This window comes from Yarrowia lipolytica, chromosome 1E, assembly GCF_001761485.1.
Source record: "Yarrowia lipolytica chromosome 1E, complete sequence".
Taxonomy (NCBI): Eukaryota; Fungi; Ascomycota; class Dipodascomycetes; order Dipodascales; genus Yarrowia; species Yarrowia lipolytica.
In genome coordinates this window covers 1,903,394-1,928,891 of record NC_090774.1, presented here as the reverse complement: position 1 = coordinate 1,928,891, position 25,498 = coordinate 1,903,394, and the positions used below count along the sequence as shown (strand labels likewise).

The 25,498-nt window shown below is 49.0% G+C and overlaps 10 protein-coding genes and 1 non-coding gene across 11 annotated transcripts; 5 read left to right on the top strand and 6 right to left on the bottom strand.

Annotated features, from left to right (window-relative positions):
• Positions 1 to 622: 622 nt before the first annotated feature.
• Positions 623 to 2,539, bottom strand: YALI1_E19263g (uncharacterized protein; the record flags this gene model as incomplete). The annotated part of the gene is made up of 1 exon (XM_504006.3): positions 623 to 2,539. The coding sequence occupies one exon, from the start codon at positions 2,537 to 2,539 to the stop codon at positions 623 to 625; it is 1,917 nt and encodes a 638-aa protein (XP_504006.1).
• A 4,513-nt stretch (positions 2,540 to 7,052) lies between these two features.
• YALI1_E19201g (uncharacterized protein) lies at positions 7,053 to 8,747 on the bottom strand (the record flags this gene model as incomplete). Its single annotated transcript, XM_504005.3, has 1 exon — positions 7,053 to 8,747. The coding sequence occupies one exon, from the start codon at positions 8,745 to 8,747 to the stop codon at positions 7,053 to 7,055; it is 1,695 nt and encodes a 564-aa protein (XP_504005.1).
• A 2,910-nt stretch (positions 8,748 to 11,657) lies between these two features.
• Positions 11,658 to 13,796, top strand: YALI1_E19172g (uncharacterized protein; the record flags this gene model as incomplete). The annotated part of the gene is made up of 1 exon (XM_504004.3): positions 11,658 to 13,796. The coding sequence occupies one exon, from the start codon at positions 11,658 to 11,660 to the stop codon at positions 13,794 to 13,796; it is 2,139 nt and encodes a 712-aa protein (XP_504004.3).
• Positions 13,797 to 15,103: 1,307 nt separating this feature from the next.
• YALI1_E19138g (uncharacterized protein) lies at positions 15,104 to 15,631 on the top strand (the record flags this gene model as incomplete). Its single annotated transcript, XM_504003.3, has 1 exon — positions 15,104 to 15,631. The coding sequence occupies one exon, from the start codon at positions 15,104 to 15,106 to the stop codon at positions 15,629 to 15,631; it is 528 nt and encodes a 175-aa protein (XP_504003.3).
• Positions 15,632 to 16,514: 883 nt separating this feature from the next.
• Positions 16,515 to 16,623, top strand: YALI1_E19124r. The gene has a single exon. It is a non-coding gene; the product is annotated as a tRNA-Pro (tRNA).
• Positions 16,624 to 16,793: 170 nt separating this feature from the next.
• YALI1_E19105g (uncharacterized protein) lies at positions 16,794 to 18,329 on the bottom strand (the record flags this gene model as incomplete). Its single annotated transcript, XM_504002.3, has 1 exon — positions 16,794 to 18,329. The coding sequence occupies one exon, from the start codon at positions 18,327 to 18,329 to the stop codon at positions 16,794 to 16,796; it is 1,536 nt and encodes a 511-aa protein (XP_504002.3).
• A 788-nt stretch (positions 18,330 to 19,117) lies between these two features.
• YALI1_E19098g (uncharacterized protein) lies at positions 19,118 to 19,594 on the top strand (the record flags this gene model as incomplete). The annotated part of the gene is made up of 1 exon (XM_504001.3): positions 19,118 to 19,594. The coding sequence occupies one exon, from the start codon at positions 19,118 to 19,120 to the stop codon at positions 19,592 to 19,594; it is 477 nt and encodes a 158-aa protein (XP_504001.1).
• A 321-nt stretch (positions 19,595 to 19,915) lies between these two features.
• On the bottom strand, positions 19,916 to 20,683 carry YALI1_E19082g (uncharacterized protein; the record flags this gene model as incomplete). The annotated part of the gene is made up of 1 exon (XM_504000.1): positions 19,916 to 20,683. One exon carries the CDS (start codon positions 20,681 to 20,683, stop codon positions 19,916 to 19,918), a length of 768 nt encoding a protein of 255 aa, XP_504000.1.
• A 920-nt stretch (positions 20,684 to 21,603) lies between these two features.
• On the bottom strand, positions 21,604 to 21,916 carry YALI1_E19070g (uncharacterized protein; the record flags this gene model as incomplete). The annotated part of the gene is made up of 2 exons (XM_068283013.1): positions 21,604 to 21,856; positions 21,909 to 21,916. 2 exons carry the CDS (start codon positions 21,914 to 21,916, stop codon positions 21,604 to 21,606), a joined length of 261 nt encoding a protein of 86 aa, XP_068139114.1.
• A 944-nt stretch (positions 21,917 to 22,860) lies between these two features.
• Positions 22,861 to 23,991, top strand: YALI1_E19060g (uncharacterized protein; the record flags this gene model as incomplete). Its single annotated transcript, XM_503999.3, has 1 exon — positions 22,861 to 23,991. The coding sequence occupies one exon, from the start codon at positions 22,861 to 22,863 to the stop codon at positions 23,989 to 23,991; it is 1,131 nt and encodes a 376-aa protein (XP_503999.1).
• Positions 23,992 to 24,168: 177 nt separating this feature from the next.
• On the bottom strand, positions 24,169 to 25,275 carry YALI1_E19036g (uncharacterized protein; the record flags this gene model as incomplete). The annotated part of the gene is made up of 1 exon (XM_503998.2): positions 24,169 to 25,275. One exon carries the CDS (start codon positions 25,273 to 25,275, stop codon positions 24,169 to 24,171), a length of 1,107 nt encoding a protein of 368 aa, XP_503998.2.
• Positions 25,276 to 25,498: the final 223 nt, after the last annotated feature.

Genomic DNA, 25,498 nt, shown 5'->3' with positions numbered 1-25,498 from the left:
GATTCTTCAGGGGTTGGAGGAATACACCGCTGGTGGAAGATGGCGATGGCCGTCGGACGGTCTCCGTTGCTCATCTCCAGCGTTCTTCTTCCCCAAATCCACCTCCAAACTTCGCGACTCGATTGAGTTTCACAGAACTTGTTGACGCGTGAAAGTAGTTCGAAAAAGCGCCATTTCCGGAGCTGCGGTCGCCAACAGCGTTTGTAAGCTGATGCCGTGCATCTGTACGTCCTTGTGTACGCGGCGACGCTCCGTATGTTTCAAACCGTGCCAATTGCGCATTTTTCCGCACTATAATGGGCGACTGTAAGATTTAAAAAAATCATAATAAATTAAATCATAATAAAAAAGATCAAAAATAATCAAAAATAATCAAAAATAATCAAAAATAATCAAAAGACGCCAGTTGGAATCTGTCAGACGCAAAAACCGTGCAAAAAACAATCCCAGACTCCACATGCTGAGTAATGACTGGTATTATCATCTACAGCTTCAATAATAGACTGACTCGGCACCAATACTTGTAATACAACCTGTTGTACACATGGAACGTGGCAGTACGCCCGCTGACGCTCTCTGACGCTCGAAACTCGTTATATAGTCAATTAGTCAATATTAATGCTTACATAAGAAGAGCGGCAAAACCAATGGCAATGGCAGCCATACCCGGAACCAGACCCTCGGCGCCGTTCTTCTTGGGCTTGGAGGTGGATGAAGCCTGGCCAATCGAGGCGTTGGAAGAAACGTTAGGGCCGTTGGCATAGATGGCGGGAGCAAACTTCAGAGCCTTTTCGGCATCATCGTCAGTCTTTCCGTTCCAGCAGTACTTGGAGAAGCACTTGTCACAGTCAGAGCCCAGAGACTGGTTTCGTCGGGTGGCCTCTCGCTTGAGCAGAGCACAGCCAAGACACACAGGCCAGTCGGGGTCCACGGTTCCGTTGAACTGGGTGGAGGTGGAGTAGCCGTTCTCGATCATGCCGGCAACCTCCTTCTTGTTGTACGACAGCTTGGACATGGTCGATGTGTTGGAGAAAAAGGTCCAGGGGTAGTTAGCAATGTAGACAATGAGAGGGGGAAGGGCGGCGGAAGAGTTGACGTCGGTATAACCGTTCTTGTCCAGCGAGGTCATGTTCTGCACGTCACAGCCAAAGAAGGCGGGTCGAGAAGTCAGGTTCTCATTGATGAATGTGTTCACGTCGGGCACGTAAGGGAAAATGGTGCCGTTGGCCTGGTTCTCAAACTGTCGTCGGTATGTCTGGACAGCGGAGGTTCCGTTGGGCCAGTTAAAGTCGGTGTCGGCGGAGTTGTCGTAGGAGATGACCACGTCGACGGCTCTCTCGGGCTGCAGCAGAGGGTAGTAGGGCACATTCTGTCCATCTTCTCCTCCGTCGACCAGATCCAGATACTCGGTTTGGGCAATGGACGAGTTGCCGAGGTAGGACATGCCCTTGAAGGGGTTGGGCGAGTAGATGGCGATATCGTCCGAGTCCTTATCCAGACGCTTGAGGATAGAGTGGGCCAGGTCGTAGACCACTCCGGTTACTCCGGTGGAGTTGAGCTGGAGAATGAACTGGTTGAACAGGGAAGAAGAGGTTCCCACAATGAAACCGGCGTTGTCAAAGCCATGCACACAGGTTCCGTTGGGTCGGCCGTTGGTCATGTTGGTTCCCAGCCACTCGGTCTTGGCAAAGGAGTAGACATTGGGGTCCCAGGAGCCGACCTCGAACGGGGCCAGCTCGAAAATGGTGGAGTTTCCGGAGATGATTCGGGTTCCGGGGGCTCGGCCGTCGGCCACAACAATGGGGTAGGGCATAGAGTGGTTCTTGAAGTGGTCGTAGTTCTGGATCTCGGACCAGGTGAGTCGGGCGGTGTTGGAAGCGTTGAAGAACTGGTACGACAGACCTCGGCCCCAGATGTCGGTGAAAGAGGTGTTGTATCCGGCGTGCTGCTTGTCGTTGACGTCGTCGTTGATGTCGTCCCAATAAGAGCCGGTCTTGAAGATGTTGATTCCGCCGGGGTTGATCATGGAGTGTTCCAGGTCCCACACGTCGGACGAGTGTTGCAGGTCGGGAATGGTGGTGAAGTTGTTGATGACCACAGATCCCACCATCCAGTTTCCGCCCGAAAGACCCACCAGATAGGTGGCGGCCTGGACCAGACCTCCCACATGGCCCGGTTCGGTGGCGTTGGGTGTTCGCGCGTCCAGAGCCGCAAATTGGCCTGCTCCCGCCAACATGGCTCTGTATCCTCCTCCAGAAAAGGACAGTCCGATGGTGATATTAGTGTCCTGGCCCAGGAACTGGTCCGGGTCCACCGACTTAAAGCCCACCCGTTTCAGGTAGTTGAGCAGCTCCGGTCGGGTCTGTTCGTGTCGGTTCTGGACCCACTCTCGTTCCTGCGAAGAAAGGCCCTCGCCCTTTCGCACAATCTGGGTGGAGTTGGAGGGACAGTCGACCGACCCGGGCGCGTACGAGTCGGTGGGCGAATAGAAGCTCTGGGCCAGACCCACGGTCGCCAGCAAAAGTGGAGAGAATTTCATGGTGTGAGGTGGTGCAAGAGTAACTATAGAAAACAATGTAGTAAAGCAACCGTGAGATATTTAAGGCAGGTGTGAGAGGGTTTCGAAATTAGGGTTGCACCACTCCAAAGTTCAAAAAGTGGAAGGGGTACAAAACTCGGGGGGGAGGTACATGCTCTTGAAGTGTACTTGTAGTACAGTGTGCCTTGTACGAAGTGATAGTCACTTGGTCCAGAGAGACAATGGATAGTGCGATTGGGGTGGATTTGGAGAAGGAGACGATGATCGAACCGCATTATCTCAATCTGACTCAGCCCCGCTCCAATCAACACTCCCCATTGCTGCTCTCTCAAACATAAATAATTAAATTAAATTAAATTAAATTAAATTAAATTAAATTTAAATACATAAAATCCAGTTAAAAAAATACAACCTCAGAACCCAGTTTAACTGTGTTTTTCCTCAGAATGGAGAAAAGGGAAAACTCACAACAAGCCGGAATGTACCAAACCATCTAGACTTTTATTATACGCGTTGAGTGGGCTCCGTCGCGCGAACGCGTCGTTGAGGGAGGAGATATGATCCATCCAGCGGGCCATTGGCACCCGTGGAGACCGCGGCGCAAACCGACGGTCGCTCCAATCCCCATTTTGGGCTCTTCATCACAAAGTGCATATGACTTGTACGACAATACATCTCTCAAGCGCTTCCCTCTTTCCTTGCCTTGCTTGTCTGAGTCTCATTACACGGAGGTAAATGAGTATATTGGGTAAAAGAGGGGAGAGACATAGCGCGCTAATTGGTGCTAATTGGGGCGAAAATGGCCACGTGATTTGTCTGATTTTTTTACTGACAATTCTCCATTTTCTCTCTGTCAATTTTCTGCTGTTTTCCGACATTTTCCCATTTTTCCCAGTTTTTTTGGGATTTTTTACGCATTTCTATTTTTCTCATTTATCCCTCATCCCAACTTCGGACCCAATTTTTCCGCACCAAAAACCGAACCGTTACTGCCCAGCCAGTCCCAACCTTATTTGTATCGAGCATAAACTCTTTTTGTCGTGCATAAACTCTGTTTAAACTCTATTTCGCTATCACCCTGGTGACGTACATTCCAAAAGGGTCTGTTTATACACACAATCCTTCGACGCATATCCAGTGCGAAATGAGAGACAAGGATACGACGAGATGGAGAGCGTGTGAAGCGGTTATCGAAGGATAGCAACCAGTTGCAGATTCGTGTGTTGCCGTATTTTATCCATTTTCAACCACTTTCCGACCGATTTTAACCAACTAGTTTTATTGCACAGCCCACCGGTCATCGGAGATATAAATTGGGAGGCTGAGTAGACATGAGCCGAGCTGAGCACTGGGACAAGTATCACGGGATGGACTAAGCCCTTTTCCTAGACTCACGGATCGAATGCGCTCTGGAGAAAAAGAAAAGGGAGCGAAGCGGGAGCGAAACGGGCAAATGAACCAGGCTTCCCGCTCCAGGTCTGTTCTCCAGGTCTCCACCCACCCACCAAAAGAGCCCAAGGATCGTCGATGCGTCTTCCGTTTGGGGAGAAATGGATCCAGGAAGAGTCAAGAGTGGTTAAAGTAAGTAGAATGAGGCGATTTATTCACTATTCGTTGATCTGAGCCGGCGGGTTTTTATCAGTTGATTTATAAGCAGTGCCAACGGCTTTTTTTTTTTTTTGTCAATGCTGGCGATTCATTGCCAACAGTACATACGGTCAACATAATGACCTGAATCGGACCCTATTGTCTCACAGAGACCCTCCATTTATTACAGTGTATTTACGCGTATCTAGACAATACTCTACCTCCAATCCATCGCTTGCCTCTCCCTTGCTGTCCTTCTTCCGCACCGTGGAACTTTGCCTATTAAAATAGAAAAAAATTAAAAAGGACAATAACTAAACAATGTGCTGAGATTGTTGCCTTCTTATACTCGCAAGTCATCAATCGGACCATCAGAAACCGACCCGACTCCAATCCTTCCATTCACCCACCCCATTTTATCCCCATCTAGATTTTTCTTTTCTTTTTTCTTTTTTTCTCTTTTTTTTCTTTTTTTTTCCAATGTTCTTTTTTAATTCTTTTTTAGAGGAAAAAATCCTCCATTTTTTCCTTTTCCTAAATGATTTAATTAACTCCACTAAATGAAATCTCATCTGCACATCCCACAAACCATACATACAAACTCGCAAGGCTACCAGTACGCAAGCTCAGTGGGGCTGTGTGTTTCTATTTCTACTTTCAGTTGGTCCAATTAGACGGCACTCTTTTTTTGGCTGGGACCCCCCTTCCCCATTTTCGACTTTTTTTTTTCCGCTGTAAATCACCACTTCACAAATAAATACCCCGTAAAATACCTCAAAAATTAAATAATAATAATAAAAAAAACCTCGTATCGGGCCGTATCAGACCATTTGGAATAATATTCGTTGCACATATACTGTACATTCGTCGGCAGGGTAACATGGGGTGCGGCGAACATGATATCCCTCTCTTGTGTCGGTTAAATTGGATGGAGATGTGATGAGGTTTTTGGGAATTCCCAGTAAAAGAAAAGAAAAAGGAAAAGAAGAATAAATCAACAAAAAACAACGAAATCTGCTTTTTGTCATAGATTGAGAATTCGACATTGCTCAAAACAATCGACAGATCAAGAGTCTCATAACTGCAAACACACCACTTGTTCCGACATCTGGCGGGCGTCAGATCCCACCTGCACAGTAGTAGGACCTTAAGACAGAACAATGTCAAGTAGCTGGTGGGAACTTTGATGAGTAATAACCAGGTATGGTATTAGCTGACTAATGATCAACTTTGGCCATCCAGAGCGGCTCCCAGGAAATAACCGGGGGTTGCCGGACAGAAGTCTGAATGGGCGTGGCATCCACTCGGAAAGAGTAGGCAAGCGACTCAGTAGGAGGTCACAGGAGTTCACACTTGGCCAGGGAGCTCCGAGTGTGAGAAACCAACGGTCCACATCCACTCTCACTCCCTTCGCTCCCCTCGCGCCCCCCGCTACCTCGCAACGCTCGTCCACCCACACTTCCTACACCATCAAACCCTGCTCTGGTGACTATATGGAGACCATTGGCTGGGACCGTGCTGGAAAAAGTGGCAGAACTGGAGCGTAGCAAGAGTTCCAGGAAAGCGCAAGTAACCGGATCATATCAAGGTCGCATGCGGTACCCCGACAGAGTCAGCTGGAGATGTGTATGTGACCGAGACTGCATGATAGTAGTACAAGTATCTGTGTCAGTTTCTGTTTTTCATATCGTATCGGGTTACGACGAGGGTATCTGTGTCATATCTATCTGTGTCTGAGACTGGGTGGGTGGGGGTATCTGTGGTGTCGTTTGGGTCTGTTTGTGGCATTGTTTGTGTCAGTTGTGTCACCGTTGTGTCACCATCTTGAGTAATGTGTAAGAGAATAGGTTTTTTATATTTATTTTATATTTGTATTTATATTTTATTTTATGTTAAATATTTTTTCTCTTCTGACATCTACCCATACGCTCAGATGCCACCATGGGTACAACCAGAACTCCGTCATCTACAACCATCTGGGGTACAGGAGCAATGGTGAAGTCACGTGTCCATGTCCTTGTACCGCATCGCAAAACCAGAATGAAAAATTCTGTCGACAGCTGAATGGGCGATTTCCGCCGTGACATGTGCTAGTTGGGGCAGCGGATAAGCGGCCATTAGTTGCTCATTAGTTGGACACAGCTCACATATTTGAGGGTCCAAGTAATACGCGACTAATGTTCAACAGTACGTCGACCAGTTCGAGGCCAGTTCCGTTCACATCAGCTTCCCTTGAGGGCTGTCTGATGGTGAAGACAGGGTGATACCCAAGTCAAAGGCAGGGTACTGCTCAACACCTCGATCTGCCTGTTGGTGTGTGGCAACTCTTGGGTCCGCAGAGTCAGGTACTTTCGCTACGAGTATTGTACAGTACTTGTACTCGTACTTGATGCCGACTTCCTATCCTTTTCCTTCGATCAGGTTGACCGTCTCGTCGAGCACGAGAACACACATGCCCCTGAACACGCCCTTCTCCAAAGGCCGGGTCTTAGCCGAACAGCATGAGAACGATCTGAAAAGATCTGAATGACTCGGCGTTGATCTCATTCAACCACAGTATCTGGCTGAGAAGGAGGTCCGGGAGACGAAGAAGCGAGACAATGACTACTAAAAGTTGTTCGTGGCATGGAGATCCACACTTCCACAGAACACGAGTACTCGTAGGTATCGCACTCTTAGTGTACCACTACACGACCATTCCATTACGTGATTCATTATTAATCCATACATACTGTTCCATGCATATAACTGTGGTATCTGTTAGCGTGGGATGCCATTCTAGTGTGTCCGATAGCTGTTCTGGGTGAGAGGGGGGTTAATGACAAAGTGATCTGATCGGGTCATGTGATTGGGTCATTTGAATGGGTCATGTGACCAAGTCATCTCAGTGGATAAATCATGCAGTCATCTAAATACCGCCAAATCTCTACGACCTCTTGGTTCTGGAGACCTTTCTCACGCCGGTCTCGCCACTGACTTGTCGCACCGATGCCTGGCGCCGGGATGCGCTCCGAACCCTCAATGGTGACTTTTTCATGTCGTTCTCCTGGTCGAAGTCCAGCTGTTTGGAGGGCGACCGCAGCTGCTGCTGGTGCGAGGGTCGTCGGGAGGGCGAATGAGAGGCCGTGACAATCAGCGAGCCCTCTACGTCCTCGCAGACTGACACAGACACGGACCGCGACGGCTGACGCGACGGCATTTGTCTGCTGCTGACCACTCGTCGCGCCGAGGCGATCGAGCCTTCTCGTTCCTCGTCCGAGTTGTAGACGGTGTCATGGGAAGTGGAAATGTACCGTTTGGGACGGATGGCGGAAATGCCTACACTTCCAGATCGATGGGCCGGACTGGGGGAGTTTTTGCGGGGCTGTCCGGGAGTAGGGGCCGGCAGAATCGAGTTGCAATGGTCCATGTCTCCGAGAATTGATCGTTCGGGTGTTTTTGGCGGGGGGGTTGACGGCAGAATGGAGTCATGGGTTACTGCGGAGGCTCCCAGAGAGCCCAATTGTTCCTCCTTGCGCCGGATCTGGTCCTGGAGAGCGCTCAATTGTTGTCTCAATTTGCACTGTTGGTCGGCAATGGGCACCAGGGGTCGCAGGTTGGCCAGCTTGTAGCTGGGGGTATCGCTGACGACCATGGTTCGTTTCCAGTCTCTGAACTCGTTCTGGTGGAGGTAGAGCCAGTGTTGTTGGGGGCCCACCACCATTCCTGGCCGCAGAAACCGCATGTAGGCAATACATTCGGCGGCGGTGAAGCCGTAGGAGTAGATGAGATGGGCGCCAATCAGACACCCCGTGCGGCCCAGGCCGGCCTTGCAATGAACGGCGATCTTGCCGCCCTGTTCGATGATGCATTCAGCCGCGCCAACAAACTTTTTGACCATGTCCATGGTGGGCACGGTGCCATCGTCGAAGATCATGTCCACGTGCTTGATTCCGCGTTGCTCGAACTGACGAGCGTCGTACAGAATCGAGTTGAGACGCACCACCAGCTGCACGTTGTGGGTCTCAAAGTAGTCGAGCACGTTGTTGAAGGCGTGGTCCAGCGGGGTGAGAAAGTCCTCCTGCTGCGGTGACGCAAACGCAATGTAATGAGGAGGCAGCTCGTTGAAGTCGCCCTGGTCCACTTTTTCATACTGCTCGTACTCGTCGAGATTGAAGTGGCGCAGGTCCAAAAAGCCCTTTTCCTTGGCCCGCCAGCACCCGTAGACCACGTCCTGGATGGTGAGAATGAAGTCAGCAGTCGAGTAGCCGGCGTCGCGGAACGGCATGAACGGAGGCTCCGCCTGTGCAATCGGTGCCAATGCCAAATGAGGAGGCCACGACTGGATCAACACCATGTAACAACACAGAAGACAGGCGGCATTGGCTCGGTATCGGGGATCAGGATACGAGTAGAACATGACCGCCTTGTCCTCGTTCTCCGCCAGAATCTCGTGAAGAGCAACCGCAAATCGGTACAGATGACCGGCATTCAGAGGCCCGAAATCCAGATGAAACGGGTTGTAGGGAAGAGCATCGTCGACCGTGAAGTAGACGGTCGTCTCGGTGTCCTTGGGGGTGTGCGCATATGCTCCGAGATAGACCCGGTCCTTGAGGAACTCGATTGGTTCCACTTTTTTCATCGTAGTGTGGAGTGGAGGAATGAAGGTGGTGAAGGTGTTGTAGTTGGGGTGACCTAGATGGTGTAATGGTGACACTGGCAATGTAGTGGTGACACTGGCAATGTGGTGGGGACGACAAGGACAAGGTGATGGGCACGCACAAAAATGTAATGGTGCAAACGTTCGCTTCTATCGCACAAACAACTCCACAGACTCTGCTCAAGAAGATCTCAAAAACATCTACACATATACTTGTTAGTGAACTGATAAGGTTCGGGCTTGTTTATGTTTGGGACGAGCCGTATTGGGAAGCCCTAACCCTATAAATAAAACTGTGGGTCTGTGGGACGATTGACTGGATATTTTTCGATTCTGAAAAGTGCATTTTGTAGCATGAAATGAGTGAATTACAATGGTAGTTTTATATTAATAATAATCCCAACACAGCGTCAATAAAATGTGATTGAAATTTGAAACTACACAAACACATTTAGACCCAAACTATATTTTGTATAAATACAAACAGTGTCAAGATCAAAAAAAAATCAGGAGGTTGATGACAAAGCCCAAATGGGGGCTTGATCACTCAACTTAGTCATCGTATCAAGGGAGTATGTTCAATTACGTAACGCCGTCTTACTAACTCCCTTTCCAGCAGACCAATTGACTGTCTGGAAATCCAACTCGTCTTAATCACACTCGTGTTATGGTTATGACCATTATGGTTCCCCGTTGAACGCTATGTACCGAGACATGGGCCCGTTGCTAGGTGGATCCGGTGTTGAGTAAGCGCTTAGCAGTGAGCGGGAGAGCAGGGTCACGTGATAGATATAAAACCCGTGAGTAAATTCTTTAGTTACATAACTCCCACCCCTCTCGCGTCCTGTGACTAATCATTTCAGTCGCTCATTACCTCTGCCACACAGACAGCCTGCCTCGCATTGTTTGTTTTGACCCCTATTTACAATTATACATGGTCCAAACAGTGCAAACAGTGCAACGGGGGGTCTCCAGAATGCTGACTAAGGACGACAACACAATTTCAAAGACTGATTCAGAGTCAGCTGAATAAGGCAAAAATAATGACATTCTATTTCAAACAGTTTTCAAATTGTCCAATTTTCCCCTCGAAATTTCGACCTTTATTATTTAAAGTTCATTACACATGATCAATGCATCTAAGACGCAGTAGAGATGGGGGAGCAGTGGGTGATGGTGGGGGTCACGTGACCAGCCAGTCAGTCACGTGAGATACAGGAAGAAGCGGTGAAGGGGGTGGTCATGTGACTGGTCACACTTAAATTACGTCATCTAAGGAGAAGGACGCGCACACAACTCGTATGGTTGAAGGGTGCCGGGGAGCTTTTTCTGTTTTTTTTTTTTGTTTGGTCATGTGATCAGTCACGTGAGACAAAAACAGGTGCTGCTCTCCACACATGTGATTCTGCAGTACCCTTGTCAGTGCCGCTTAGTAAGTCTCGTCACTTAGTAGTCACTCCGCTGAGTAAGCATCTTTGCTTAATAAGCTACGTCGCTTACTAGACGCACATTGCTTAATAAGCCACCATCTGAGCCTCGTGCACTAAAAGCGCTAACGCCGAATCTGGTTTGTCTGCATGATGGCCAGTAATCAGGGTGAGTAATCCACGACGTGGTCATGCATTAGCGGATTTATCTGCGCTAGTCACCCCGCAGGACGGAATAATACGAATCTATTTGTAGTTGTTGTTGGGGAATATTATTCTTGATTTTTTCTGATTTATTTCGATTTTTTGAATTATTTTGATTCACGTTGAATTTCGGAAAATTTATATAAATAACGTTAAATCGAGAACACGGGGAACATCAGATCGAACAAAAACAAAATAATTGAAAAAAAAACAAAATGAACCGACAATATTGACATTATTTTTCGGTTGCGCGAAAAGGTTAGACTGCAACATAATACCGTTGGCGTTAAGTGAGACGCAAAAAGAGAATGATAAAACATATGACTGGGCCGTCGAAGATAGAGTAACGCAAATGAACGCCGTCGAAATTTCACGTAAGTAGAACAATTCAGCGCCGAATCAGCTACATGTTCCTTGCTTACTCATTCTCCAGGTCCAAGTCCATTTTTGCCACGTCATTCCCTCCTCCCCCACAGAACCTAGAATCACATGGTTTGGCCAATGGAACGAGTTTCAATGTCGGAACGGTGCTGGGGAGACTCGGAACGGGAAATTGCGAGCGTGTTATCTTTTTTTTCTGTGCTGAGATGCAGCTCACGTGACTGCGCATTTCTGCCCTCGCCATGGACTCACGTGACTGTTCAGCATGCGCCACTATTTTTTTCTATTCTTTCTTTTTTTTCTATTTTGTCTATTTTTTGTCTATTTTTGCCTGTTTTTTTTCTATTTTCCCAATTTTCCCCATTTTCCCCATTTCCTCCCATTTCCCCCAATTTTCCTGATTTTTCCAACACCAAATCCCCCATTTTTCGCCCCAATTGCGTCCAAACATGCGTCTTATTTTCTCCACGTGACTTATCCCCGCGCAAATGCGCAATGTGTGTGCCGAACCTTCATGTGCTGTCCTGAAATTCCCGACGAGTTTATTTCAAAGGGGGGGGTAACATGGATTGGGAATAGTGGTGGCAATTTTTGGGGCGACTAAAAGCGCGGATATTTGGGAACTCCACACTTAATCAGGGGTGCGTTGTCAAATAGCACACACGTGACCAAATTACTAAGCGCTCGTCGCTTCCGCGCTGACTCCTCATCGCCACAACCAATCATTCCACGTCGGTGCGTTACCGTTGCCATGTGTTAAAGCATGTAATCTGGAGGCCAAATAAAGTTAGTACCGAGCCGAGGTGATGACGTCCTGCCGACCCCACATTGGCCAAAAGGTGGTTCAGCCAGAATACCCAGTTTTGGAGGTATTTGAAAAATGAAAACGATATTGAAAATAACAAAATCCGAGAATCAAAACGCACTTTTCAAAAATCCCATATCTCCTCCACATCCCCCACAAACCCGAACCCCTAGTCTCAAAATTAAGGTTCAACCCCAGATACCCCATTTTTTTCATGCTGGCCCTTATATTAACCGTGGCTGCCCTTTTTTAAGTCCCCTTCTCCACTATCACCTTGTCGAAATCCCAACCACAATGACAGCTGGACTAGTTGCTGCCGCCGCCATTGGAGCCGCCTACCTGGAGGCCAAGACGCTCATCTCCGAAGATGCCTACATGATCCGAGGCGCCATGACCAACGGTCTGGATTTTTTCTACAACGCCTGGAAGGGCCGAGTGCAATACTGGTACGCGTTTGAAGACGCGGTGAAGAAGTACCCCAACAACCCGGCAATCGTCTACCCCAAGCCCATCGAGGGCAAGAAGCCCAGCGGCGACTCGTACGACGACCTGTTTGACGTGGAGACCTTCACCTACCAGCAGCTGTACGATGAGGTGCTGAAAATGTCACACCTGCTGCGAAACAAGTACGGAGTGACCGCCAACGACACCATTGCCCTCAACGCCATGAACTCGCCCCTGTTCATTATCGTGTGGTTCGCCATCTGGAACCTGGGCGCCACCCCGGCCTTCATTAACTACAACCTGGCCGACAAGTCGCTGCTGCACTGCCTCAAGGTCGGACATGCCTCCATCATGTTCGTCGACACCGAGGTCGAGGGCAACGTGCGACCTTCGCTGGCCGAGATCAAGTCCGAGGCCAAGTGCGACACCGTGTTCATGGACGACGACTTCCTCGCCGCCTACGCCGCCTCCCCGGCCTACAGAGCCCCCGACTACGAGCGACATCCCGAGCAGAAGGACTATGACACTGCTGTGCTCATCTACACGTCCGGAACCACCGGTCTGCCCAAGCCCGCCATCATGTCGTGGAAGAAGGCCAAGCTCATGTCGTCGCTCTACGGCCACTCCATCCGGCTCAAGAACAACGGTGTCGTCTACTCCGCCATGCCTCTCTACCACTCCACCGCCGCCATTCTCGGCTGTCTGCCCTGCCTCAACCGAGGAGCCGCTTACGCCCCTGGCCGAAAGTTCTCTACCACCACCTTCTGGACCCAGGCCAAGCTCACCAACGCCACTCACATCCAGTACGTCGGAGAGACCTGCCGATACCTGATCAACGCCCCTCCCTCTCCCGACGAGAAGAGTCACCAGATCAAGGTGGCGTTCGGCAACGGAATGCGACGAGATATTTGGGTCAAGTTCAAGGAACGATTCAACATCCCCGCCATCGGCGAGTTTTACGCCGCCACCGAGGGTCCTCTCGGAACCAACAACTTCCAGCAGGGTGAGATTGGTATCGGTGCCATGGGCCGATACGGTAAGCTTCTGGCTGCCATCCTGGCCACCCGACAGACCATCGTTCCTGTGGATCCCGAAGACGAGACTGAGCTGTGGCGAGACCCCGAGACCGGCTTCTGCCGAGTCGCCCAGTCCGACGAGCCCGGTGAGTTCATCCAGAAGATCCCCAACCCCGAGAAGGTGCACGAGACCTTCCAGGGATACCTTGGTAACGATAAGGCCACCAACTCCAAGATTATGCGAGACGTGTTCAAGAAGGGCGATGCCTACTACCGAACCGGTGATCTGGTGCGACTCAACGACGAGCAGTGCTACTACTTTGTCGACCGTCTTGGAGACACCTTCCGATGGAAGTCCGAGAATGTGTCCACCTCCGAGGTGGAGGAGCACGTTGGCGCTTCCGACCCCAACATTGAGCAGGTTGTCTGCGTGGGTGTCAAGGTGCCCGAGCACGAGGGCCGAGCTGGTTTCGCCGTGGTGAAGCTCAAGGACGCTTCTGTCAAGCCCAACCTTGACCAGATTGCCGAGTACTCGCTCAAGCAGCTGCCCAAGTACGCCGTGCCTCTGTTCATCAAGTTTGTCGACGAGATTGAGCGAACCGGCAACAACAAGGTGCAGAAGGTCAAGTACAAGAACCAGAAGATGCCCCATGAGGAAGGCGAGAGCCCCATTTACTGGCTCAAGGGCAACAAGTACGTGGAGCTCGATGCTGGAGACTGGGCTTCTCTGGGATCCGGAAAGATTAAGCTGTAAGGAAAGAGAGCAGCAAACAACCGAAGTGAGTGGCCGTGGGTCACGAATAAATAGATGTTATTATATTGAAAATGTTGAAAGTGACGAGGGGCGTGTGTGAGTCGAAAGCTATATCGTACCGATCTGTCCCGCATTCCAATGAATGTGTGCGGAAATCGCTGCAATGGATTCAAAAGTGGTTCCAATCGACAGCTCTTGACCAGGGGAGCACAATCAGGTATTTTTTATTGCGCTAGTATCACTCTACATCCAGTTACTGTATGTCGAAATGGCTGTATATCTTGGATTGTGTCAATATCTCCACGTGATCATTACATAAGCGCCAAATGACGAGATTTTTTTCTTTTCTTTTCTTTTTCTTTTCTTTTCTTGTCGACTGTGTAGATCCAGCACCAGTTGTTGAGTCGAGTGAGTATTTCTTTTTGTCGATTTTTCTGACGAACTTCATTTCGAACTGGTATTCACTCGAACAAGATGAGTATCACTAGCACACGAGCAACATGGAGGTAGAATAACCAGAGGGGAATGATATTGATAGTTGATGTGGCTGAAGTTCGTAAGATGAGAGCATGAGACGATCTACAAGTAGTTACTAGCTAGTAATGTTTTTTTTTATTTTATTTTTATTTTATTTTATTTTATTTATTATTTATTATTTAATTTTAATTTATTTAATTTAAAATTTCTTTCCTCAAAAAACTGACAACACAATCCATGGTCTAAACATCAACATACCCGTGGAAGACAAGACACAAAATACACCAAGCCGACCATCTACATCTCTCTTAACCATTTCAAATCACATTCACGGACCCATTTCACACATCACTAGTCCACTACCCGCTGACTAATCAAACTCTATGGAACACGTCGGCATATGCATGTGCCAGCATCACGACATTCTCTACTGTTCAATTACTACACAACATGTCTACTATTGAGAGTGAGTAAGCCGACTCGCCTTACAGCCCCAATTAGTTTCTAACACAGATATCCTCGACGCGCGATTGGCGTTTTTCACCGGCGACACCAAGTCGCTTTTGGCCTCTTCTCCGTCGGAGATCAGAGACGAACACAAAGATGGCGTGGCCTTCCTCAAGTACCGGGCTGAGATTGCCAGCGGTCTGAGCCCCGCCAGCTTTGATGACGTGTCTTCTCCGGCCACCAGAGAGGCCCTCAAGGCCTACGCCAAGTTTGTGGCCTCTGGTCACAAGGACGCAGCCATTCTGTCGGGTCTGGCGTCATCCAACACAGACAACGAAGCCGTCCAGCTGTTTGGCGCCACGGGCCTATACCTCGAGGGCAAGATGGACGAGGCGCTTTCTCTACTGGAGAAGCACGAGGGTTCGTTCGAAGCCGTTTTGCTGACCGCCCGGATCCTGGTGGACCAAAACAAGATCGACGCTGCCCACAAACTCATCCGTGACTACGCTCGAACCTCGGATGATGACGTGGCCTATCTGCTGGCCTCTGCCATTGTCGCCATGCGGGCCAACGGCGATGACCATGTGCGATCCGCCTACTACATTTTCGAGGATCTCTCGCAGCACAAGACTGGCAACATGCTGCTTGGCCAGGCGCTCACAGAAATCCAACTGGGTCGAATCGACGAGGCAAAGGAGACTCTGTCCAAGGTCGACGAGGTGGCCCCCCAGGATCCCAATGCTCTCATGGCCAAGATTGTCGTGGGTCTGTCTGAGGGCGACGATGTGACCGAGCTTAAGGACGAGCTGAAAAAGGTGGATGCCAAGCACCCCATTTTCGAGGAGCTAGCCGAGAAGAATGCGCTGTTTGATAAGGTGGTTCTTAAGTACGCCGACAAGATTGTCGCGTAAGGTGGTATATATTTTATAGGATGATTGTACAAGTACAAGTACAAGTATGGGTGTAGCGCGATTAGACCGTGAAAGAGGCCAGTCAGCTCACTCTTCCAACAGTCAATCTGAATCAGATGGATGTCGGGCAGATAACATGCCGGTTTACGTACATCTCTTCTAATAATATGTAGGTCTCTCATGGAATTCATGTGTTTCAGGTCCACGTCCAGGTCGTCAGAAAAACTGGGGAAATGTATGTTAAATATAGACAGAAATGGTTAAAAAAATACATTGTACTCTTGTCACTCATTTTATGTACAAATATTAATCATCATTATATCCCTATGAGCGCATTTCTGTCGCTGAATAATCAATATGAGGATGTCAGAAAAAGGAATCGCAAATCGGACTTGAAAGGGTTCTAAGAGATGATTGTAAAAGTGGATACATATTCAATTGTCTTTTAAACGCTAGCTGACTTGTTTTAATACTCTTTTTCAGCTCTTCCGTCACATTCGTGTGTCGTTTCTTGGGCCTGAAAAAAAACCAGCACTCAGTATGACATCTAGGAGATCTATAATTAGTAAGGAATATCGTGTATTACAATTTTATGGCCCGTGAAAAAGGGTTCTAGACGATTTCATTGACATAACAGTCCCAATCCAAGCGCTATTCCACATCCATTGAAATCCACGTTTTTGGTGTGGTTTTGAAAGACATTTTTAAGGCTATATTACGCTCAGGGAAAGATTAAAACTTGTTCTGATTATTATTTTGTCTCCTAAAGGTCTCCTAAAGTCTTTTAATATGTTTTTCTTATCATATTGGCAGAGATTGGTATTTTTGGCAAAAAAAATGGGACTTTGGATTATATTAAAAATTCACTGTAACAATAAAAACTGGGTCATTAGTATAGTGGTAGTATGCCTGCTTCGGGCGACTGAAGCATCCTGTGATTGCAGTACAATCATAACTTGCAGGTGACCCCGGTTCAAACCCGGGATGACCCCCTTTTTATTCTTTTATCCATTTTTTAATTTTTTTAATAGAAAAAAAACTTACATATTTTTCTTGCCAATAGTATTTTCTCACCGTTCCTGGTTTCCTTCAGTATCACGATGCCAGAGTGATTATGTTCTAATCGAACTTGTATTAGTGATGTACATACATGGTCGGCTGGTTACCTACGGATTTTGGTCCATTGAATGAGATGATGAGAGTTTCCAAGCATGTTAGTCAGCTCCTGGAGACTGACATCCACTCGAGTCATGCGGATTTCGTCGTCCAGAGAAGTGTCTGAGGCCAATTGTTTGGCCACTCGCTTGGCGCTTTTCTCCACCGGAGACAGGAGGTTGAGAGACTCGAGTTTCTCCCATGCAGCTCGTGCCACTCCTCTGCTCCAGATTCGGAACCCAGCAACTGTTCCCGTGGCCATTCCCTCCAGATCAACCGCTCGAAGGGCTTCTCTCTGCTCCTTGGCGGTCTTGATGTACTCTTCATAGGCCAGATTGAAATTGACCTGATCAACCTCGAACATAACTTCCACCTTGGCAGCACAGATGATGAGAGACAGCTCCAGGTCAGATAACCCTTCAATAAACGACTCGGTATCGGCCACGCCTCTCTCAAAGACATCAGTGACAAAGTCGTTGGGGTTGATCCAGGGGTTTGCTTGCGACACCGCCAAAATGGCCGATGTGAAGAACTCCCGACAGGATTTCGTGGTGTGAAAGAGACGCTCAACATGATCTCGTAGAGGACCGGCCTGAAACATGCTCTCCCAATGCCAGTTCCAATATCTCACAGTGTCCAGATCCACGTCAGTATGCAATGCTGTCTTGTTCCCGCCCTCCTCCTTGACCATGGTCAATAGATTTTCAGGATAAATGACTGCGTTTCTGAGAATGGCCCAGAAGTCATTCATACCGTGCTGTCTCTTGACCTGAACCACCCGCTGTGAAAACCGACTCCGCACTCGCTTTTCGAGAAGCTCACGGGCGTTAATTCGAGGGGTCAGTCCAATCACAGCAATAGGTGCACGCGATGATTGCGCGACATCAAACAGAGTATACAACAGTGTCTGTTTAGTGGTTGAACAGAACCGATCGAATTCATCAAGAATGAAAACCAAAGAGACAGTTTCCTTTTCGCTCTCGTCAATGTCGGCACGGTCAAACAGAGATAGGATCTGATTGAGAGTCTCCGAAATACTCTTGTTCTCAATCAATTGGCCCTGGTTTAGTAACACAGTGTCCAACTGTCGTGCTATTTCTCGTACTGCCATTTTATCGTCTGTCTGCGCGTACCCAGACAATCTGATGGTGATGAAGTTGTTTTGTGATCCCGCGCTGTTGTATTTCTCTTCCAGTTCTGTCAGTGCAGATTCCACAATGAGAGTCTTTCCGGTTCCTCGAGGACCGACAATAATGCACGAGTTTCCCTCTCCAAACCGAATGGCGTTCTCCATCAGACTGTATACTCGGGCCTTTTCGCCGTCGAGAAAAATCGGCTCAGGGATGCTTTTGCCCGTCAAAATTGACAGCGTTCTGGATTTGATGGTATCAATCATGGTCTCACTGACAGCTTCAGGTTTGGGCACCTGCGGAGGAGGTAGCACGGGAGCTGCAGGTTCCACCACTTCCTCGACGATTTCCACGTCCATTTCGTCGCCCGTCGGGGTGATTTCGCCGCCAATTTCGGGGAATTCTGATTCCATGCCGTAAATAGTAGTGTCTATTAGTAATGTCGTGACCGAGTGTGAGTGTTGGTGTCAATGATGAAGTACCAGCTGGTGGTATATAATGTCTTTCCGCCAGCTCTTGTCAAAGTCGTGTAGTAAATGCGTGTATCGTCAGTGCGTGTGTCGTCAAAGTCGTGTAGTAAATGCGTGTATCGTCAATGCGTGTATCGTCGATGCGTGTATCGTCAATGTCTAGTGTCGTCAACGTATTGATCCATCATGATATTTCTACCTGGTGTTGTGCATGTACCGAACTTAATGGTCGATGGTGTTGATTAATAAGCACCGCAGCAATACCGGGATGGAGATTGGAGTAAGAAAGGGGATGTGAAAAGAAGAGAACTGTGAATAAATATTAAGTAAACACACTTATTTTGCTTAATAATAGAATTATATTGAATTACATAGTTTTTTTAATTTTTATTTTAGACGAAAATCTCATCATAAAATAAGACTGCTGCGTAAAAAAAAGAAAAAAAGAAAAAAAAAAGAAGAAAAAAAAAAGAAAAAAAAAAGTCAGACTGCCGGAAACGCCATGTCGGACAAAAAAGCCGAGTTTGAGAACAATTGCCGTCAATACAACCAATTGAACCGAAATTTGGTCCCTCTTTCCATGCATACCTGTCCCCTACTTGTAGGGCGCCGGCTGCCCAGCTATTAATAAGACAAAAAACCCTATTTTCATATTTATCGTATCATGCGTCTCCCCACATCTCCAGCAACACAACCAAACCACCTACCAACACACAAAACACCAATTCAACATGGCCACACTTTCCAAAGAAGTCGAGCAGCTACTTACTAATGCTGGATTTGTGCATTTGGGCACGTGCCACAACAACCAGCCCAACGTGACCCTCATGAACTACACGTATATTGCCGACGAGCAGGCCATTGTTTTGACCACTCGAAAGTCCTCCACCACATATGTCAATCTATCGCAAAACCCATTAGTGTCTGTGCTTGTGCACGACTGGGTCACGGCCCGATCTCGTGTGGTGGGGGGCCAGGAGCCGTCGCTGCTGGAGCTGCTTCAGAACATCAACCAGAACGAGATCAGCTCCATGAGTGTGACTCTCAATGGCTCCGCACGAGTGGTGGAGGACCTGGCCGAGGCCCAAAAGTACCTTGCTAAACACGAGAAGGCCAACCCCGACGCCAAGCAGTTCATTGAGAACCAGGAGATTGCCCTTCTGCTCGTCACCTTCAAGGAGGTCAAGGTTACCGAAGTTGATGTTTAGTTGTGCCACAAGAGCAAGAGCGACAAGAACAACCAGCAACCACCACCAAGTAACGCCAATTCCATTTCTTCTGATGATATTGTGGGTGCTGGTAGATTCAATGCATGCTAAGTCATTGCAGTCTCCAAACCTACAAGGTTCCGTAAATTCTTGTACGATACAGTACATACTCGTACCCTGTACTTGTAACAACATGTACAGTACGTAGCTTATCATTAGTCGTGGCTTGCCCCTCAATACTTCAATTTGGTCGGTTTCGATTACAATAAATATATTCATTAGTGTACATGTTGGAAGATGTGTTCTTGTATCTGAGAAACATCACCATTCGGGGCCGCCTTGTTGCGGCACATTATCATCCCACTGAGACAACTCTCGTCTTCTTTCCGAAGTGTCCACTCGGTCTCCATATCGCAACGAAGAGTCCAGTTGAGATGAAGGCACAGCCAACGAAGACTCGTCGTCATGTCCATAAGTAGGCTCATCATCCTCGTCGTCCTCGGGGTTGTCACTTTCCGAATAGATTATGGGCTCCTCCTTCTTGCCGGCCTTGCGGATCTTGATCATTTCCTCCATGCCTTCTACCACAAACGGTCTCATTTCGTTGATCTCCAGAGCCCCCAGTCGGTCCATCTGCAGCATGTTTTCGTTGACCTCCTTCATACCCTGTCGACTTTTTTGCTCCCGCACCTCTCGGATATCTCGCACGAGGTTTCGGATCACCTGTGGCGGCGAGGTGAGGTCGTCTGGAGCGGTGGTGAGCACAATCTGGGCGATTTCCAGCCAGTGGAAATCCACGTTGGAGAACGCGGTGGGGTTGGCATGCTCAAAAGCCAAGATCCGCCGCAAATTGCTTTCCTCCATCCAGTCCGGGGGCACGAACTGACACCGCTGCTGTTTCTTGAGCGCGATGGCCATCCAGATGGGGACTCTGTTCTTTCGAAGAGGATGCATGAGAGGCAGATCTGTGCCTGCCAGCTTGATGGGGTTGCCGACTCGTCGCGGCAGGATCTCGATGGTCTCATTCTCCGCCATGAAATGCAGCTCCGACGGCAGGAAGGTCTCCAGCTGTTCCGCTGGCACCGACATTTTTTCTTCTTCTTGCTGGTTGGTGTGCGACGATGGCTAATCTAATCACTTCACGCGTTTCCGTTGAAATTATCCTGCATATATGATGCATGATGAAAGATTGTGGGTTCGATTACGAGGCGTATAATATTACCGAGAGAATTAAATTGGAGATACGACCACGAATACTCGGCGTGTCATGGGATAGTGACGGTTTTTGGTGGCAAATGGTCATGCAAGTTTTGATGTTTTTATGAAGAGATAGCTTCTGGTAGCTCTATTCCAAATGTCTATGAAGTCACAACCCGTATTCTTGGAGACCCCTTGGGGGCAAATGTCGAGAATACGACCGTTCTGAAGGCGCCCTTGCTTCGGTATTTAGGACCTCAAACACCAGCGTTCCCCAGACTCGTGTCAGGTCCATTCACTTATGCTCAGGTACTCATAGCAGTTCTCCTGGTCTGAAAGGATGCCGATCATCGGCTCTACAGTACCTCTTCCATCTCGGGGTGGTGCGCACAAGACGGCATGTCATAGATATTCTTTTACCGCGTCACGAGCATGTGTTTCGATCTGATCATGAACATTTTCATCAACGGCATGGACTTGATGGTCGTCGGTAAGGGAATCCCGTGGAAAGCTATTACAAATACTCGTGTCTGGCAGGGGTCGAATCGTCATCTGAACCACCAAGTGAACGATAACAATTGTCTGTAGTCCTCTGACACCGTCTGTAATCCTCTGACACCCCACCTCCGATTTGATGCCTTCACATGCTGGCCGACGAAGATAGAGTGTGAGACATTTAGTGAGAGCAAAGCAAGTACTTGTAGCGATAGAGCTCTCGGATGTCTGCGCACCAGCCGGATGTCTGCGCACCAGCCGGATGTCTGCGCACCAGCCGGGATGGTTTGAGTCATGAGTCATTAGTCATTAGATTGCTAGTTTCCGGGAGAACCACAGTCGGTCTTGCGCCAAACTCCAAACTCCGATCGCGACCAAGTCTTGGATTTGGTCATCGGAGTTGGAGGTCGAGTTGGAGGTCGAGTTGGAGGTCGAGTTGGAGATCGATTTAGGACTGGACTTGAGTCGGAGTTAAGTTGGCAAGGGTTCGGAGTCTGAGGTTCGGAGTCTGAGGTTCGGAGCTCTGAGGTTCGGGAAAGTACTCGAACTTGTCGATCTGTTGACGTAATCCTCCCAACTCATACCACTGTTTCATACTGTCGTGACGTCATTTGCGACGTACAGTACCATTGGAGGAGTAGTTGTACTGTAGTGGTAGTGGTAGTGGTAGTGGTAGACGTACCCGTGGTCGTACTTTACAGTACCGCCGAACTTGTAGGTCCTGTAATTAGATGAGGGTCAGAAGGGGAAGTCAATGTTCAACTTGAATGTACTTTCTCCACGCGTACCGCTTTCGCTGCCGAACGGTACTCGTACAGCATCTACGCATCCTGTATAGCAACATATCAACAAACAGCATCGACGGAGTATTCGGAAAGAGACACTAAAATGAGAGACATGAATGTGGCAACTGTGGTTGACGAGGGCTGTGGAAGAGGAAGACAAGGGTGGTGCAACGTACAAACATTTGCCAGTAGGTGCCGATAGGATCTCTTGAAGTGGTCCATCTGGAGCACAGTGGAGCCATTTCCCCCCGTCCTACCGACACCACCTCTCACACCACTGATAATCGTCATGACGTAACTGTTTTCAGGTGTTCTTTTTTTGTTTTGTTTTTTGTTTTTTTTGCTTGGCAACTTTCATGTGTCTCAGTGCAGGGTGGGATGCCTTTAATTTCAGGGGCATGTGCTAGCAACTTGCGGTGGGGGTAATTGGGGCAAAAGTGCGTCTGAGAGTTGCGAAGCGGGCCAGAGAAAGATATTCGGGGCGTCTCAACGTTTCATATTGCTCGTATCTCACGCACAACGCTCTCTTTCTCTCGGAGCTTGGGTTTTTATCGCGTTTATCACGACTTGTGCCTCTTTTCTCAAAAACCTTACGGCTTCCCAATTGGGACTTCCGTAGGCAAAAATTAAAAAAAAAAAGCGCACCAAGCACTCTGACGTCACAGGGAAGATTAAAATTTGACGCACTTTTTAAGTTTCAGATAGAAGGGAGCTGAATATATACATGTCCGGCTCACTACTTGAACTTGAACAGACAAGATACACACGACACGAGTACCGCCACAAACAATGCGAAAAGAAAGTACCAAATCCAAATACACCCCTGGACAGCGAAAGCAGACGCCTCCATCGCGATCCACCTCGGTCATCTACGACTCGGCCGCCCCTTCTTTGGCTGGTAGTGTGGCCTGTTCGTTAGCATGTTCGCCCAAGTTCGGGCCCCTGGTAGACGTGCCGTTCGAGGTTCCCGATTTCGGTCTCGACGCCGAGGACGTGGACGAGGACGTGTTTGAGCCCGCCTGTCTCTCTTCCGACGCCTTCTACTCGGAGTTTTTCAGCCACGAAGACGCCCCCGAGTTCCGAGCTCCTCCGTCCAAGAAACAGAAACGATCCACCCTGCCTCTCAAACAGGTGGGCATGACCAAGGCCGAGTTCGAGGGCTCTCCCGAAACGGTGACGCAAAAAAATGACACCGTTTTCTCGTCTCTTGATAACGTGCACGACTTTCTGTTTGGAACCGAACACTCCACCCAGGGAGGCTTCCTTGGAGCCCCCAGCATCAAGGAGCTCAAGATTGTGGCTCCCTCGGCCAACAAGTTCACGTCGCCCGCCAAATACGTGGCTGTTTTTGCCCTCAACCCGCCCTGCAATGTCTCCTTTGACGACACTAAAAAGCGGGTCGAACAGTTTTTCGCCACCAAACACGACTCCTCAGCATCTTCCATCGGCCGTATTTTCATGGGCGGAAACACCGTGGAGGCCATCACACCCGAAGTGGACGCCACCGAAAACAACAACTTTGCTGGATTCGCCAACAGATTTGCCCTCACCGACAACTCGCAATTGCAAATGTATGGAACCAAGAGTGGAGGCTGGTCGGCCATGGACCCCCATTTTGAGGGCGAGCTTGTTTCTCGAGCCCGAGTCCAGACCAACTCCGTCATGGACGACTCCCTTCAGGCAACTTACACTCTCGGAAGCAGTACCAAAACCGTTCCCACCAACGTCTGTGGTCGATGGAAGCCCACTGGACAGCTCACCCCCCTAGTCCTGGCCGGCATTCCCCAGGTGGGAATTGACGATGCCAAGGCGCCCCGAGAGCTCACCATTCGGCTCAGCGAGGCCGTTTCCGCAAAGTATCTCTATGTGCGATTTGTCGGAGATGACGGCGTTGACGTTGAGTCGTTTGTTGTGCGATAGAGATACAGCATAGAACCCACTAACTTATTTATTTATAGATAGAATAGACATTAGAGATTGATGGAGGTCGTCGTAGTTGAGAAATCAGTACAGGTAGAGTGTATAGGAAGGGCTCTTAGAGACATGGCTGGAAAAAAAAAGCTCGTGCTTGTAGTGACTCTGATTGTGGTCATCCAGTTACTTGAGCTGATGCTCCTTATGCTCTTTGTCGTCACCGTAGGCCTTGGTACCATAATGGCCGTTGATACAGATGATATCCTGGGGTCGATAATCCTGCTTGCCCGAGAAAAAGACCTCGAGGATCTTCTTGGTACCCTCAGCGTATCGGCCCTGGGCATCAATGGAGGTTCCGGAGATGTGGGGAGTCATGGCGTTTCCACCACCGTAATTGTTTCGCATGGTTCTCCAGGGGTGGTCCTTGGGGGCAGGCTGGGGGAACCAGACGTCTCCTCCGTATCCTCGGATTTTGCCGGACTCTAGGGCCTCGACAATGTCCTCGGTGACGCAGATGGCTCCTCGAGCAGTGTTGACGAGCCAGGCTCCATCCTTCATGTGGGAGATGAGCTCCTTGTTGAAGAGACCCTTGGTGGAGGCGTGCAGAGGGCAGTTGATAGTGACAACATCACACAGAGAAAGCATTTGCTCGAGCGACTCGACTCGTCGGCAGCCAATCTCCTCTTCGACGTCGGCAGGCATGGGCTGGTAATCGTAGTAGAGCATTTCCATGGGGTCGAAAGGCTTGCATCGCTTGAGGACACGCTGACCGATTCGGCCGCCTCCCACGGTACCGATGACCTTACCCTCTAGATCGTAGGAGTCCTTGGCGACCGCCGCAACGTCCCACCCGCCGGAAATGATCTGCTCGTGGGCGGGGACAAAGTTTCGGACCAGAACGAGCATAGTCATGACAACATGCTCAGCGACGGATTGGACATTAGAACCAGTGACCTCCAGAACAGCGATATCTCGAGCGTTGGCAGCATCGAGATCAACGTGGTCCGAGCCGACTCCGGCGGTGATGCAGATCTTGAGCTTCTTGGCCTTGTCGATTCGCTCCTTGTTGATGTAGCCGGGGTGGAAGGGGGTGGTGATGACAACGTCGGCGTCAACAATTTCCTTGTCGAGCACAGAGTCGGCGCCATCCTTGGAAGAGGTGGTGACAAGCGTGTGGCCCTGGGACTCGAGCCAGTCTCGGATACCGAGCTCATTTTCGGTGCATCCAAGGAGCTTGGGCTCGTCAGCAGCGTGAGAGCCAGCATCGTAAAGAACAAGAAGGAACTTCATGGTAGTAGTGGGTGGTAGACCGGTGTGTTGATGAAGACCAAATTCAGGACTTTTGGGTCCCTTATATATCGTTTCCTACACCATATCATGTCCGCCTCGATCTGTGGGACTTGCAGGAATGGTGTTGTTCGACGGTTTTCAGACCGGAGAGCTATGCGGCTCATTATTATTTCCTGCATGTCGCTAAAGCACTCGTGCTGCATAGAACTCTTGTTGATGTGGT